Raw genomic sequence first — 16,825 nt, 5'->3', positions numbered from 1 at the left:
GTTTCTTCACTTTGAGGTTCCATCTCTCCCTCTGGAAAATGAGGGGCTCTCACTGGATCCATAGTGGGATCCATAGTGACAATTTGAAGGGTGACAATGCCTTTGCAGAATCTAATGAAAATAGGAACTTCCCAGAAAAAAGTACAGGGACTTCGCTGGTGGTCCAGTCGATGAAGACTCCGCAATCCCAATGCAGGGGGCCTGGGTTCGATCCCCTAGTCAGGAAACTAGATCCTGCAGGATGCACATAAGACCTGCCACAGCCAAATAAACTAAAAAAAAAAAGTACAGATATACTGTCATTCCAAAAATTTACCTTCATTTTCTAAAGGCACCACAGATCCCTCCTGAATGAGGTGGTTTCATAAGACTTTTCGAGCTCCGGATTGGAATCACTGGGTCCCATGAGGACCTGGGGAGAGTCTTTCACTGTTTTGAGTGGCTTCCTGAGGAATGAGGTATTTGATGAGGGAGGTTTTGTTTTTTCTCACATTTTTCCCTCATTGCCCTGTGCATCTATGAGGGGGAAAAAAAACACACTGAGAAAAATAAATAGGGAATGAATGGCATCTGGAATATGAGCTGCGCTTCAGTATGCCTCACTCCTGTGGCCCTTTCAGAGGAGGTGGAGGCTGTAACTGTACCGTGAAGGGGATAGAGAGGAGGGAGTTAGGCACTGAGTTTTGTGCAGTGACAGGCCAGCCTTTACTTAAGCTTGTTCTACTTTGAATGAGGAGTTGGAAGAAAATGAAAAGTTTCAGTTAACTTGAAAATGTTGGATGCTTCAAAGGAGTATCACAAATGGGAAGAACATAACATTCTGTACCACTTCCCAGCCCTTAACCCTGACCACCTTCCTAACTCAAACCCAGACGCTTACCCATGGCCCAAAGTCCCAGTCCACTTGGGAAGGAGTCACTGTAGTGTTTGTTTGGAAACCTTGAAGTGTGTGCATGTGTGTGTGTGAGTTGCTCAGTCATGTCTGATTCTTTGTGACCCCATGGACTATAGTCCACCAGGCTCCTCTGTCCATGGGATTCTCCAGGCAAGAATACTGGAGTGGGTTGCCATTCCCTTCTCCATGGGATCTTCCCAACCCGAGGGATCAAACCTGGGTCCCCTAAATTATAGGCGGATTCATTACCATCTGCGCCAGGAAACCTTGATACTTAATTTCTTTTTTTCTCCTTCTGGCTAGATGCTGAAGGTCTCCTCTAGAGCTGTGGAAGGCTGAATGGACTAAACATGAAGAGCTTGAAAGCCAAGTTCAGGAAGAGTGATGTAAGTACTTGTGACTCACGTCTGGCTGCAGAAACACCCTCCCTTGGACCTTGATAAGATGCTGGGTTAATCAACTACGTAAGTCAGAAGTGCTCTGGGTCCCAGCTCAGCGTGGCTTTTGTGAATGATGTGTTCTTGCTGTTTGTGTATATACCTTCTAAAAAGGACTTTTTTTTTTTTTTTTACTTCTGATGTCAGTGCCTTGTAGAGAAAGAAACAGTCAAATTAACATCTTAAAAAAAAGAGTAAAATACCTCAGCATTTCTAAATCCCCCCAAATCTGACTCAGAAAGTCATTTTTAGAGAGCGGTTAAGGAATTATGTGTTAACGCGGTTCATGCTGGGCGTTTAGAAAACTTAAATTCTGTTAAGGCGTTTGTGGTAAAACAGCAATATCTATTGCCGCCTGCACCTTTATTCCCCCTTAATTCCTGGGGTTCTTCCTCATTTGTTATTCATCATTCAAGCCTTTGAATTGGAGTAACCAGTGATGCTAAAGCTGAAACTCCAGTACTTTGGCCACCTCATGCGAAGAGTTGACTCATTGGAAAAGATTCTGATGCTGGGAGGGATTGGGGGCAGGAGGAGAAGGGGACGACAGAGGATGAGATGGCTGGATGGCATCACCAACTTGATGGATGTGAGTTTGAATGAACTCCAGGAGTTGGTGATGGACAGGGAGGTGTGGTGTGCTGAGATTCATGGGGTCGCAAAGAGTCGGACATGACTGAGCGACTGAACTGAACTGAACCAGTGATGATGCCTGAATTATGAGACAAAGTCTCCCAGAGGAGAAAATGGAGAAAAGGAACATAGCAGTAGGATTATATGTGATGCTATTATAACAGAAGGTCAGCTCATAAACCCTGCCGAGGCTCCAGTCTTGTGCTAGCTGCTGCAGATACTTTGAGCAGAGTTGTTGAAGGGGAGAAATACATGGAAGGATGTTTGATGGAAGCTCAGCGATGTCACCCTCCTAATGGGCTTGCTTGGCTGTCATTTAACATTGGGTAATTAAAAGTAAACCTGGGTTTTATTGCTTTGCTGTGAATTATATGACAGCTTGGCACAACCACATTTTTACAATGAGTGGAGACCGTGTCTTACGGCTAGCACGTCACACACGCACATACACACGCGAACACACATACCTCCCCTTGGCTGAAGCTTATCTCCTGAGGCTACATCATGACATGTAACTTACTGCCCTGATAAGCCCCAGACTGGAGGAGGTGCTTGTGGAATGATTGCAGAATCTTGTTATGCCGAAAGGAAGTTTGAGCTCTAAGGAGAAAGGGTTTTTGGGGAAAAGCGGACTTGACTTCCTCATTCTTCAGGTAAGTTATCTAAGACTCAGAGAATGTGACTTGGCCGAAGTTGTCCAGGTAACCTTTGGCTGGAGTGACAGCGTTGGTCATCTGACTTCCTTGACCTCTTGCCCTGCCACTCCCATGAGAAAACTCCCTTCAGTCTTCTCATTTGTTGGCCAAGTGATGCTACAGCCTCTAGATCTCATTGGACTTTCAGTTAATAAGGAAAAGGCAGTTAAATGGAAAATGTTGCCCAGCCAGGCCAACATTCGGGTTTATAACTTGTGTGACTAGGTTCACAAATACCTTTTCCATTCCATTGGGCAGCTTCCATTTGTACAAACTGAAATTGTTTTAGCAAAATTTAATCAGTCTAGACTTCCATGATATATGAACAGGGGCAGGGGGGACATAATAGGAGCATACACTTTAGGTTTATAAACTGGTGGCTGTAGGGAGGGTATTGCTGGAATCTAGTTTTTTAAATAAAAACTGAAATATTTCCATGATTTAGGGGAAAAAAAAGTCACAGTAATAACACTATTAAAATCTTCTGGAATTTGGCAGTTGAAAGGCTTAGATTTTGGCAGTTAGCACAAAGGGAAGAAATGTTAGAAGAGCAAACTTGGGAGAGGAGAGCAAAAGAAATTGGTATCATGGGGTCAGATGGTATCAGATGGCTCCCCAATTTCACCCCAAATTGCTTCCCAAAGCGTAATCCTTCCACTGCAAGATGGAGGGAATAAAAGCAGAAAAGAAAATCGTTTCAAAGCCCAGCTTGTTAATCAGCCATAGGATAGCAAGAGCTAACCATTATAAAATATTTACTTTATGTCAGGTGCTGTGCCAAGTTCATTATGTGAACTTTGTTTAATCTTGCTGCAACCCTTATGTGGTAAGTATTATTGGCAGGCTCATTTTCCAGATGAAGAAACTGAGACCCAAGGAGCTCCAGTCCCTTGCCTGGGCCTGTGTTCTTCTAGCTAAAAGTTGTCAGTTGTTTGTGCCCAAGTAGCCTGATTCCAGCCCCCAGGTTTTGCAAAAGAGAAAATGTGGATGCAGGTCTGATTTTATGAAACAGCAATCCAGGCAGTAGCTTGGGAAAGCCACTTCAGACCTATGTCTGTGGCCTTGGGCAAGTCTGTTCCCCTTCCTGAACCCCCAGGCTCCTCACCTGAAAACTGAAGATAGTATTACCTCGTGAAGTTGTGAAGGTTAAGTGTTCTAATGCCTGTAAGGCACACGTTTTAGGCCTGGCATCCTTGAGGTGCTTGGTACATCTTTCTACCTCTTTCTTACTCACAGACACCCATGCTGGAGTTGAGAGGACTTCAGCTGTATGGTTGGCAGACAGGTTCAGACTCACCACAAGCTTTACTTGGGAAGGTTACTACCTCTTGCTCGGGCATTGTAAGTGGTCTTCAGAGCACAAACCTTGGCAGTGAGGGCCTTTTCTCTCTTACAACATGTACTTTAAGCAGTAGATTTTAGATGAAAATTATATCAGTGTGATTGTAACACGAAAGAAGCAGCTTGTTCTCTCTTATTCTTTGTGTGACCACTGGGAATTTTTACTTGTGTCTAAAATTTAAAACAGTCAAATAGGACAGACTGCAAAATGATATTTTTGCTGGTGCAAACTTAATTTCATGTGTGAAATCTTTTACTGACTCTGAATATTTTTAAAATTGAAAATTATTATTGAAAAAATAAAGAGGGAAATTCACTACTGATGACCTTCCTTTGAAAAGTAATTGGAGATGAAATGTAAATTGTTATGTAAAAGCGTTTTAAAAGGCAAAATAAAAGTGAAAGTCGCTCATTTGTGTCCAACTCTTTGTGACCCCATGGACTATGCAGACCATGGAATTCTCCAGGCCAGAATACTGGAGTGGGTCGCCCTTCTCCAGAGGATCTTCCCAACTCAGGGTTCTAACCCGGTCTCCCACATTGCAGGTGGATTCTTTACCAGCTGAGCCACCAGGGAAGCCCAAGAATACTGGAGAGGGTAGCCTATCCCTTCTCCAGTGGATCTTCTCGACCTAGGAATCGAACTCGGGTCTCCTGTATTGCAGGCGGATCCTTTACCAACTGAGCTATCAGAAAAGTAAAAAAAAGAAAATTATTATGTAGAAATTGCTGATTGAAAGTAAAGAGTGAGTCGATAGTATAATTATGGTTTATAAAAAAAGCAAACACAATGAGAAGTAGGCAGAAAAGCCTATGTGGTCTGGAGAGCAAAATAACCTGGTAACTAATTTGCTATCTCTCGGGAGGGACACAGAACTGGGAGTGGGTTGGGGGCGGGGTGAGGGGTTGGGGGGATTTTGCTTTTCACTGGGTGCTTTAGGCTTTCATTTTTTGGTGTATGTGTATGCATCCCCATGTGTCACTTGTTACAAGAAAAACAAGTTCTAAACTGTTTACATTCAGTGCAATGAGCCAAACTGTAATTTTCTTTACCCGAAGTGAGTGGTGTCTCTTAGAGAATAACCCTAAACCCACCCATCAAATTTGCCCGCTAGTCTTTGTGGGAGGCTGAAAGGAGGAGAAAGAAAAGGACCTTTGTGTTTCTGGGGGGTAGGAGGAAGAGGGACAGCAGATCATGTTCGGGCTCTCGTAAAGAGAAGGCAGGTGACCCGTGGGCATGATCACATTTCAGCCAGCCTGTGTCTGGGAGGTCTTGCAGCCAAATGAGTTTGTGACCATTGAGCGTAAAACCCAGGAGTGAGAAAGGACAAGCGTGGCCCAGAGGAGCCCCCGTGGACGCCTTTAAGGTCATTGTGCTGCACTAGGACCATCAGGCAGGCAGAGATTTCTTCCGAGCATCCTTTCCAGAATGCTTGACTCAGGCGGCTGAGTTTCTGTGCATGACCTAGGGGAAGGACCTAGCCTGTGTCTTTGGGCTGTGGTTAGATACCATCCTTGTCTAGTGGCTTCCATCCCTAAACTTAATAGGGAGCCTGCAGGTAACCCACAGAGGCCAAAGAAAGTCATGGAGCTTAACAAATGTTCCCCTAATATAGGTGACATTTTCCAATTCCTGTTTCTAACTTGATTTGGTCATCTTTGAACTGGGTTAGGTACTGGAAGGGATACTGGAGAAATATGCAGGATGCTGGTTGTCTTGAAGAAACTCAAAAACCCATGTGGGAGGAGAAAAACTACACACAGGCAATAACTCAGGCAAAATACAAATCCTATAGAATGTAGATATTAATAGGATATCCAGGATGATATAACCAGTTGTTAAATTAGGAGACCTGAATGATAAATGCTACAGATTTTCAAAGAGGAGTGAATCACTGGAAATGGGGAAATTGGTAGGAGGTTTATGGAGCTGAAGCTTCTTCTAGGCCTCAGGGAGGCATAGGATTGGAAGGGTGGTTAGGAGAGGAGGAGAGGGTCATGCTGGCGAGCACGTCGTGAGGCACAGTGGGTGGACTCGCTTTCCAAAACCAGCCCTTGTCCTGCACAACAGTGACGCTTAAGGAGCCCAAGAGAATGCCCATGGCATGGCTCTGAGTCTTTGCGTAAGAACACTGTAAATTTTTCATTCTAGTCTAAAAAATGGATGAACTTGAGTTTTTATGCTTGTAAAGTAAGTACAGGGTTCTAAATCATCATTATTTCTTTCTTTTATGACTAGTTTGAAAGTAGCTTCTTTACCTCTTTAAATATTTGCAGCAACCAGTACATGGTTCCACTTGGAAAAATGAGCTGTCATCATGAGAAATGAAGCCAAGAAGGTTGGGATTTCCCTTTGCTAATAAAATGCTCAGGCTTCTGGAATTTCTTTGTAAATGCCAATTTTTAGTGCCTTGAGTGAAAGGGGTGGAGGTTGAGGGATGCGGAAAAAAGGGTTGAAAGCTCTTTGTAACAAATCTTGAGAACTGCCTCTCCAACATGTTCGAGGCCTTCAGAGTTTACTTTGTGGGTGTGTGCTTAATTTTATGAAAGATTTGTTCCCAATTATGTTTTCCACTGTAACAGGGAAGCAGTGGACATGCCATTTAGGGGGGAAAAAAGAGGCATCCAGTTTGAAATGGCTGTATCCATGAGAGATTAAATTAATGGTATTTCTTTATGGAGCAGCTACTAATGATGGCAGCTTTCAGCCAAAGAATGCACACACCCCATGAATCTTGAGGAACCAGACACATCCTGCTTAGACAGGAGTTTGAATTTGTTGCCTGTTGAGAGAGTGGCTCTTGTGAAGGTCAATAATCGGCATCTCTGCCAAGGTATTTTTTCAGGTTTTTAGTTGTTTATAATAAGTTTTTACAGATGCCCAAGCCTCCCTCCCCCACCTCACATGCAAAAAAAAAGTTTTTAAAATCCGAGCCTCTTTTGACAGAGGAACCTTGGCTAAATCTATTGTAAAGCTTAGCCTCTTTTTTTCCCCCATAGATTTAAAAATACATCAGAGGTGACATTTTGGGGAAGAGGCCTGAGTCTCTTGTAAACTTGAGCAGAGAATGTGTCATGCTACATAGTTTCCAGGTCCTGTCAGCCCATCTTAGTGAGGAATCCGCTGCTGCCTGATTTTACCTTGTATTAATTTCCTGGGGTGGGGGTGGGGGGAGTGAAAGTCTACCCCTCAGTCATCTGAATCTTTTGCAACCCCATGGACTGCAGCCCGCTAGGCTCCTCTGTCCATGGGATTTTGCAGACAAGAATACTGAAGTGGGTTGCCATTCCCTACTCCAGGGGATCTTCCAGACCATGGGATCAAACCCCTGTCTCCAGCATTGGCAGGTGGATTCTTTACCATTGAGCTACGAGGGAAACCCATTAGTTACCTAGACTTGCTGTGAACATGCCTTGAGTGGCTTATACAACAGTAGTGTATTATCTCACAGTTATGGTGACCGGAAGTTTGAGATTAAGGTGTTGGTGGGGTTGCTTCCTGCCCCCTGAGGGCTGTGAAGGTGAATCTGATCCGTGTCTCTCTCAGCTTTGTTGGGTGGTTTGCTGACAGTCATTGAGATGCATCACCTTGGTCTCTACCTTCATCTTCACATGGCGATCACTCTACTTGTCTCTGTCCCTCTTCAAATTCTCCTTTTCATGAGAAAACTAGCCTTATTGGATTAGTACCCACCCTAAGGACCTCATTTTAACTTGATGACCTTTGTAAAGACCCTATCTCCAGATGAGATGATATTCTGAGTACTTAAGACTTCAACTGATAATTTCACAAGGTGTGTGTCAGGCGTGGGGCTCACAGTTCAGCCCCAAACATGCCTCCATCCTTTTCTGTCCTAGAACAGATTCCCCAAAGCCCCGGCACATCCAACTGAGCACGTGTGCTCATGAACTTTAGCTTCACAGTTTCTTCATCTTTTGGACTGTACATTTTCAGTGTCTAATAAAGTGAGGCCAGAGTATCACAATTTTTTAATGGGTGTTGGTGCCTAATTTTGTTGTTCAGTTGCTAAGTCGTTTCTGACTCTTGGAGATTTCATGGACTGCATCACGCCAGGCTCCTCTGTCCTCCACTGTCTCCCGGAGTTTGCTCAAATTCATATTTATTGAGTCAGTGATGCTATCTAACCATTTCATTCTCTGCCGCCCCCTTCTTTTGCCTTCAACCTTTCCCAGCATTAGGATCTTTTCCAATGAGTTGACTCTTTGGATCAGGTGGCCGTATCTTCTGAATGGTCATATCTCTTTGCCTTCCCTACCGTCCATGGAGTTCTCTAGGCAAGAATACTGGAGTGGTTTACCATTCCCTCCTCCAGTGGACCATGTTTTGTCAGAACTCATCACTGTGACCTGTCTGTCTTGAATGGCCCTGCACAGCATTGCTTATAGCTTCACTGAGTTGCACAAGCCCCTTCGCCGTGACAAGGCTGTGATCCATGAAGGGGCAGTGCCTAAACATAATGTTAATCACAAGAATAAATACAATCACATGAGTAAACATGTACTGATCACTGACCTACTACAAGAGAAATTAGGAGAAGAGTTCCCATTGATTTAATTCTTGCCATGTGCCAGGCACTGTACCAAAATCCTTCACATGTAATGCTTATAAAATTGTATCCAATAAAGACTATTCCTGTAATAGCAATTTACAAAGAGAAGTTAAGGTTGAGAGAAGTTAAGTAACTTGGGTAAAGTTGCAGGTTTGATAAACGGCAGAGAGATCTGAATCCCAGTTTCTCTTAATGCCAGAGCAATAGTTGTTGACACAGGGCATTCCCTTTCTTAAGTTTCAAAGCTGCAGACTGCAGAAAGTGAATTTTGCTTCAATGCTCTAATGCTTTAGAGCATTAAATGCTTTATTTAATAAATAGATAAAGACCCATGGATTGATTTTGTCATTATCAGCGTTTGCCACTGATGGCGGCAAAGCTTACTAATAGTGTCATTCCGTGGGCAGAGGAGGCTCTGGGTTGCTTTGTGGGAGGCAGATGCACTTGAAACTGAACTTGCAAAGCAAGAGAGGACAGATGCTGCTGCTTTCTGCTCTTCCTCTGTAGTTCAGAAAACTAATTCTAATTCTAAATGGAAGCCCCATTACTGGCTAACTAGACCACAACCTCATTCTAGTTGTTCAGTTAGCCAGTTGTGTCCGACTCTTTGAGACCCCATGGACCGCAGTATGCCAGGCCTCCCTGTCCTTCACCATCTCCTGAAGTTTGCCCAAGTTCATGTCCATTGCATTGGTGATGCCATCCAGCCATCTCATCCTCTGACGCCCTCTTCTCTTTCTGCCCTCAATCTTTCCCAGCAACAGGGCTTTTTCCAGTGAGTCACCTGTTCACATCAGATGACCAAAATACTGGAGCTTCAGCTTCAGCGTCAGTCCTTCCAATGAGTATTCAGGGTTGATTTCCCTTAAGAGTGACTGGTTTGATCTCCTTGCTGTCCAAGAGACTCTCAGGAGTCTTCTTCAGCACCATTGTTTGAAGGCATCAATTCTTCAGTGCTCAGCCTTCTTTACAGTCCAGTTCTCACAACTGTACATGATCACTGTGAAGACTATAGCCTTGACTGTATAGTCAAGGCTATACAGATCCAGAAAAACATCTATTTCTGCTTTATTGACTATGCCAAAGCCTTTGACCTTGTGGATCACCACAAACAGTGGAAAATTCTTAAAGAGATGGGAATACCAGACCACCTGACCTGCCTCTTGAGAAATCTGTATGCAAGTCAAGCAGCAACAGTTAGAACTGGACATGGAACAACAGACTGGTTCTAAATAGGGAAAGGAGTATGTCAAGGCTGTATATTGTCACCCTGCTTATTTAACTTATATGCAGAGTATATCATGAGAAACACTGGGCTGGAGGAAGCACAAGCTGGAATCAAGATTGCCAGGAGAGATATCATTAACCTCAGATATGCAGATGACACTATCCTTATGGCAGAAAGCGAAGAACTAAAGAGCCTCTTGATGAAAGTGAAAGAGGAGAGTGAAAAAGTTGGCTTAAAGCTCAACATTCAGAAAACGAAGATCATGGCATCCAATCCCGTCACTTCATGGCAAATAGATGGGGAAGCAGTGGAAACAGTGACAGACTTCATTTTGGGGGTTCCAAAATCACTGCAGATGGTGATTGCAGCCATGAAATTAAAAGATGCTTATTCCTTGGAAGGAAAGTTATGACCACACTAGACAGCATATTAAAAAGCAGAGATATAACTTTGCCAACAAAGGTCTGTCTAGTTGGTGCTATGGTTTTTCCAGTAGTCATGCATGGATGTGAGAGTTGGACTACAAAGAAGGTTGAGCACCGAAGAATTGATACTTTTGAAGTGTGGTGTTGGAGAAGACTCTTGAAGTCCCTTGGACTGCATGGAGATCCAACCAGTCCATCCGAAAGGAAATCAGTCCTGAATATTCATTGGAAGGACTGATGCTGAAGCTGAAATTGCAATACTTTGGCCACCTGATGCAAAGAACTGACTCATTGGAAAAGACCCTGATGCTGAGAAAGGTTGAAGGTGGGAGGAAAAGGGGACGACCGACAGAGGATGAGATGGTTGGATGGCATCACCTACTCAATGGCCATGAGTTTTAGTAAACTCTGGGAGTTGGTGATGGACAGGGAGGCCTGGCATGCTGCAGTTCATGGGGTCGCACAGAGTTGGACACGACTGAGCAACTGAACTTAACTGATACAGATCTTTGTTGGCAGAGTAATGTCTCTGCTTTTCGACACAGTCTTGGTTTGTCAAAGTATTAGAACTTGTAAACAGTGTACCTGAAAAACTGTGGATGGAGTTCTGTAATATTGTACAGGAGGCAGCAAACAAAAACATTCCAAAGAAAAAGAAAAGCAAGAAGGCAAAGTGGTTATCACTCTAGTTACCCCAGACCATAATTGCAGGAATTCTTGGTTAAACCTGATATCATTCCAGCTGTAGCTGGAAACCGATATGGAACTCAGAAGCTGGCCCCTAAACTTGGGGAAATCTGATCGTCTCCACAAGCAGAGAATCATCTAGGTTATTACCTCTTATCTCTTTATTCTGAAATCAATTACCTAATCATCTTGAACTATGGCTGGCATCAGTGTTTTTTGCTTGACAAATTCTTGTATGTAACTTTTCTTTTGAAGTGAAATAGGAGTTGCTTCTGAATTCATTCCGTGGAGATTTTTCAGTTGAGTTTCTTTCCACAGATCTTTGCCATAGGAGGTGGTTCTTTGCATTTCTATGGCAGCAGGTATCAGCATGAGTTGAAGGCACAGTGTCTATTAAGATGACATTAGTGACAAGCATTGACTTTCCTTTTGAGTCCCCATCTCCCTTTAAACAAGGAAAGTCAGTATGTTCTGATTGACTTCGTTTTCCAATTATTAGTTGTTACCATGTGAAATTAGTTTCACTTTTTAAGAAGCACTGCCTGAAAGGATTTCATTTTCTATCTTCTCAGTAGGCTGAAGGACATGGTATCTCCCTTCCTCCTTCCTCTTGGGCTGTCCAGTGGGCTGACTGACCGGGAGGTGCAGAGATTTATAATGTGGGAAAAGAACAAAAAAAGTCTGAGGAACCACATGTTCTCCTGGGATGGGTTTATTTTGAAATGTATTTTTCAATGCTGAGAATGTTTCTATGGTAATTTTTCAAACTGGGGCTGTGATTTTGGAGGTTTCTTTATTTTTCCATGAGAGTCAGCGTCCATGCTTTAAAGGGTTGTTTCATAACTGAGAAGCTGCAGGGTCCTTCTGGGAGACCCCAGAGGACATATTTATTATGATATGGGGTAGGCTGTGATAACAAGATACGTGAAATTGAATAGATAGAACTGTTTCCTTAAGTAAACATTTCCAACACTCCAGAGCCAGCAGGACAGGTCTGCTTCGTGGACTCGTCCAGGGACCCAGGCTCCTCTATAATGTCCTTCTGCTGCCCTCCCGAGCTGCACTGTATTTTGTAATAGGCGGTTGCTGCCTGTGGCTCTTGAGCACTTGAAATGTGGCTAGTCCAAATGGAGGTATTCCATAAATGTGAGATACCCACCAGATTTCAAAGATTTAGTACCAAATACCTTAATAATAATATTTATAATTACACATTGAAATGCTAATATTCCAGACAATGAATTAAGTAAATTTAAAATTCACTCCCCTTGTTCCTTCTTCTTTAATATGGCTCCTAGAAACTTTAAAATGCCTTATATCTTACTAATTCCTTTGGACAGTGCTGGTCTAGGCTGTTCATGGTGCATATTCTGTATATGAGAACCAGAAAGAGGGAGAATGAACCCCAAGCATCTCCTTTAAAAAAAAAAATTATTTATTTATTTGGCTGTGCCAGGTCTTAGTTGTAGCATGTGGGATCTTAGTTTCCTGACCAGGAGTGGAATCCAGGTCCCCTGCATTGGGAGCGTGGAGTCTGAGCCACTGAACCATCACGGAAATCTAGTAGCATATTCTTTTTTTAAAGGATGTGACCCCAAAGTCACACAAATCATTCTCCCCTCACATGGAACTTACTGGAGCTTTAATCACATGCCCCTACCTAGCTGCTGCTGCTGCTGCTGCTGCTAAGTCTCTTCAGTCGTGTCCGACTCTGTGCGACCCCAGAGACGGCAGCCCACCAGGCTCCCCGTCCCTGGGATTCTCCAGGCAAGAACACTGGAGTGGGTTGCCATTTCCTTCTCCAATGCAGGAAAGTGAAAAGTGAAGGAATTCTGAGAGGAAAACACTCTCTCCGGATGGCAGCCATGAAACCAGCGACACCTCAAGGGATAGGAGGAATGGGTCCTGGAGTAGATCAACTCAGTGATCTGGGTTGAATTGCTACCCATCCCCCAAAAGATATATTGAAGTCACATACTGAGGTCCTCAGTATGTGACCTTATTTGGAAATTGGATCTTAATAGAGGTAATTAAGTTAGAATGAAGTTATTAAGATGAATGCTAATCCAATATGACTGATGTCCTTATGAAAAGGGGACACTCGGGCACAGACCTGGGCAGAGGGAAGACTATGTGTAGAGACAGGAAGAACACCACGTGGAGATGAAGGCGGGGAACTCTGTGATGCACCTGTAAGACCGAAGATTGTCTTCAGACCCCTAGAAGTGAGGAGAGAGGTGTGGAGCAGATTCACCCTCAGGAGGAAACAGCCCTGCCGACACCTTGATCTTGGGCTTCTAGCCTCCAGAACTGGGAGACGGTACATTTTTGTTGTTTTCAGCCACCCAGTTAGTGGTATTTTCTGGTGGCAGCCCTGGAAAACCATTACGCTTGGCCACAGGCAGTTTCCACATGGAGTTTCATCTGAAGGGTTAGGTGGTAAAGGTGTGTCGTATGTCCTTCGTTTTGATTGCTTTTACCCCGGTAGTGAACATCGGTTGCCATTTGTCCAATTCTCCATTGTTCTGTTGGTGGACATGCTGTTCATGTGACGTGAAGTGCTTTTTCCATGTTTGAAATGGAAACTGCTCCTAAGTGTTACCAACTGGTGACATTAGGTTGTCAATTAGGTTTTTCCTTTTAGTCCAGTAATAGGTTGGGTTTGATAAGAAGTGGGATTAAAAGGACCTGTGTTAAGTATACCATACAGTCATCATTCTGAGATTGTTTGTGGCGATGGGAACTGTCCTGACCTGATCCTATACCTTCACAGGGAAGTTTGGGAGTGATGTCAGCCTACAATTATACATTTTAAACTTAGTTGTAGGTTACACTAAAGTGCATACATTCATTTGGTCAGTGTGCAGTCGATGAAATTGTGAAACATGAGGATTCTTAATTATATCAGTTTCATTTGAACATATATGCCCGTTTGACATACTTTCAAGCTGAGGCTTAGAATTCTGAGAAAAACATTAGATTTGTTGCAAAAGAACTTAAAATAGTGGCATTTTCCACTTCTAAGTCATGTAGCTTTATTACTATAACCTGACATAATTTTTTTTTTTTTTTTACCCGCATTCCCCTTTGCATTCATAGTTTACTATTCTTTTCTACCTCTGTTGCTTGCAAAGCCTTGTCATTCTCTTTGTGGGCTTGGGCTGTTGAATATTTGAATCCAAATGCAAGACACTATATTTATCCCAGTTAAATTTTATTTTCTTAGTTAAGTTTGTTCAGTAATTCTGTTGCGCTGGTTTTTGCACTAAATTCTAACTCTTACCATAATCACATTGTCATCCATCTTATCCTGCTCAGCCACTCAGTCATGTCTGACTCTTTGCAACCCCATGGATTGCAGCTGGCCTGGCTCCTCTGCCTATGGAATTTTCCTGGCAAGAATACTGGAGTGTGTTGCCATGCCCTCCTCTAGGGGATCTTCCCGACCCCAGGATCGAACCTGCATCTCCTGTGTCTCCTGCATTGCAGGTAGATTCTTTACCACTGAGCCACCTGGGAATCCCCAAAACTTAGTAGGCATGCCTATTTAATCTAAGTCATTAATGTATGGTATAGCTAGCTCTGTCTTCAGATATGGATATATAACCAGACTCCAAAGAATAAGGGCAATGCCCATTTGGAAGGATGCCAGTGGTTAATATGTATCACCTTGTCATATATGAGATATAATATATATATCTCATATACAAGCATACCTCATGTTATTGTGCTTTTCAGATATTGCTTATTTTTTCTAAGAAAATTGAAGGTTTATGGCAACGCTGCATCGAGCGAGTCTTTTGGCACCATTTTTCCAACATCATTTGCTCACTTCATTTCTCTGTGTCATACTTAGGTAATTCTTAACAATATTTCAAACCTTTTCATTATTGTTATATTTGTTGTCATGATCTGTCGTCTTTTATAATGCTGTTGTTTTTTGTTTTATAATTTTTCACTGTTATGCACATTGTTTCTTTAGACATAATTCTATCACATATTTAATAGACTATAGTGTAAACATGACTTTTATATGTACTGGGAAACCAAAAAGTTCCTGACTTCCTTATTGCAATATTTGCTTTATTACAGTGGTCTGAAACTGAACCCATAATATCTCTGATGTACGCCTGTATATAATTATTAGCATCCTTCCAAATGGGCAGTGCCTTAATTCACATTCTTTGGGGTCTGGTTACAGCTGACCCATTATACTATTTCTCAACCCTGTTTATCTTGTCCCAGTTTTATCCTTTACTATCTATACAATATTGTACAGGTTACATAATCTCTCATCTTTGATTTTCTCATCTGTAAACCAGGGTGATGCCAGCACCTTCCAGCATCATTGTGAGGATTAGGATAAAGTCTGGCACATAGTAAGTTTTCAATAAGTACTACCCAATGATACCTGTTAACCCTGCTGCCTTGCCTGGTGCCTGGCATTAGTAGGTCTTCAGTAGTGTGTGATGCATGGATGGTCTCTAAGTTTACTGTCTAGTTGAGATACTGTGATTGACATGCATGAAACAGATACAGCAACAGAAGGCTTGTGTCACTCAAAACAAAACCAGGAGCCCCAGTGATAAATACTATAAGGGTTAAGGGAGGGCTTCATTGGAAAGGGTGAGTTTGGGGCTGGGCCTTCTTGACTGGTAGGTTAGGATTAAGAGAGGAAGTCAATATTGGTGGGGGGCTGTCCAGAGGAGAGATCGACAAGAGGGAGATGAACCGAATAACTGAGTTTAGGTGGGAGGGATGGACTTCTGCACAGCATTGGAAACTAAGGGCGGGTGATGTTGATAAAGTTGCAGAATGAGGGTTGAAGATGATTGCATTTGGGGTGGTAGGACGGTTTAGGTTTTTGAGAGACTAATGGGAGGAAAGGGCCAGGACTCTAGGGCCGAGGCTCCGGCGGTGGCTGCTGTGGGGAGGGAAGGGATATGGTGCTTTGAGTGGGTGTGAGACCAAGAGCAGAGAAGATGATTCCTGTTGCACCACACCCTGCCTCGGCACGCCAGTCAAGGGAAGGTACTCCCCATCTCCTGAGAAATCTGGCGTGGGCTGTTATCACACTCGCCTTTCACTAAGCAGCTTTGTAGGAAACTTCAAGAGGTTTAAGACAAAAAAAAAGTGAGAATCTCCTTGATTAAAAAAGACTGTTTGGAGAACATTAACATTCAAATGCACTGCTCTGCCAGGCATTGTTCTAAACAACAAATTGTAATCTGCTTCTTGTCTCTGTTAGAGGAGTACCTTTCTTATACCCATTTTACAGATGAGAAAGCTGTGACACAGTAACTTGCTGTGTTAGATTGCTAGCATGGTTGTAACAAGTAGTATAAATGGAGTGGCTTAAATAACAGGGATGTATTGTTTCATACTCTTGGACAACAGGAGTCTGAGATCAAGGTGTCAGCAGAATGGGGGCCATGAGGAAGAATGTGTTCCCCACACCTCTCCTTGCTTCTGCTGGTTTGCTGGCAATCTTTGGCGTTTCCTTGGCTTATGCGTGCATCTCCCAGATCTGCCTTCATCTTCGCTCACATTCTCTGTGTGTGGGTCTCTGTCCAAATTTCCCCTTTTCATGAGGACACCACTATTATTGGATTAGGGGCCCACCTTTCTTCAGAATGACTTCATCTTAGCTAATCACACCTGTCAGCACCCTATTTCTAAATAAGGCAATAAGGGGGTGAGGACGTGAACATGTGAATTATAGGATCAACATAACATCTGTCCAAATCAGAAAGGTGAAGCAGGAACCAGGATTGGTGCCTGGGGACTCTGGCCCCACAAGCCATGCCTTCCCACTCAAGCCACGCCTTCTCCACAAGCCATGCCCTCAAAAGCCACGCCCTCTCCACAAACCACGCCTTTCCACAAGTCACGCCCTCCCCAAAGCCACGCCTC

The 16,825-nt window shown here is 43.3% G+C and overlaps 1 protein-coding gene across 6 annotated transcripts in view; it reads left to right on the top strand.

Moving 5' to 3' along the window:
- RAI14 (retinoic acid induced 14) overlaps positions 1-16,825 on the top strand; it is a 161,372-nt gene that overhangs the window by 27,205 nt on the left and 117,342 nt on the right. For all 6 annotated transcript variants that reach the window (XM_061393765.1, XM_061393764.1, XM_061393763.1 and 3 more), the window contains exon 2: positions 1,199-1,281. In XM_061393765.1, the coding sequence (XP_061249749.1) occupies positions 1,246-1,281 (36 nt within the window). In that variant the 5' untranslated portion in view covers positions 1,199-1,245. The remainder of the gene's footprint in view (positions 1-1,198; positions 1,282-16,825) is intronic.

Source organism: Bos javanicus, chromosome 20 (assembly GCF_032452875.1).
Source record: "Bos javanicus breed banteng chromosome 20, ARS-OSU_banteng_1.0, whole genome shotgun sequence".
NCBI lineage: Eukaryota > Metazoa > Chordata > Mammalia > Artiodactyla > Bovidae > Bos > Bos javanicus.
The sequence above is the reverse complement of the archived record's forward strand: the minus strand, read 5'-3'. Positions and strand labels throughout refer to the sequence as shown.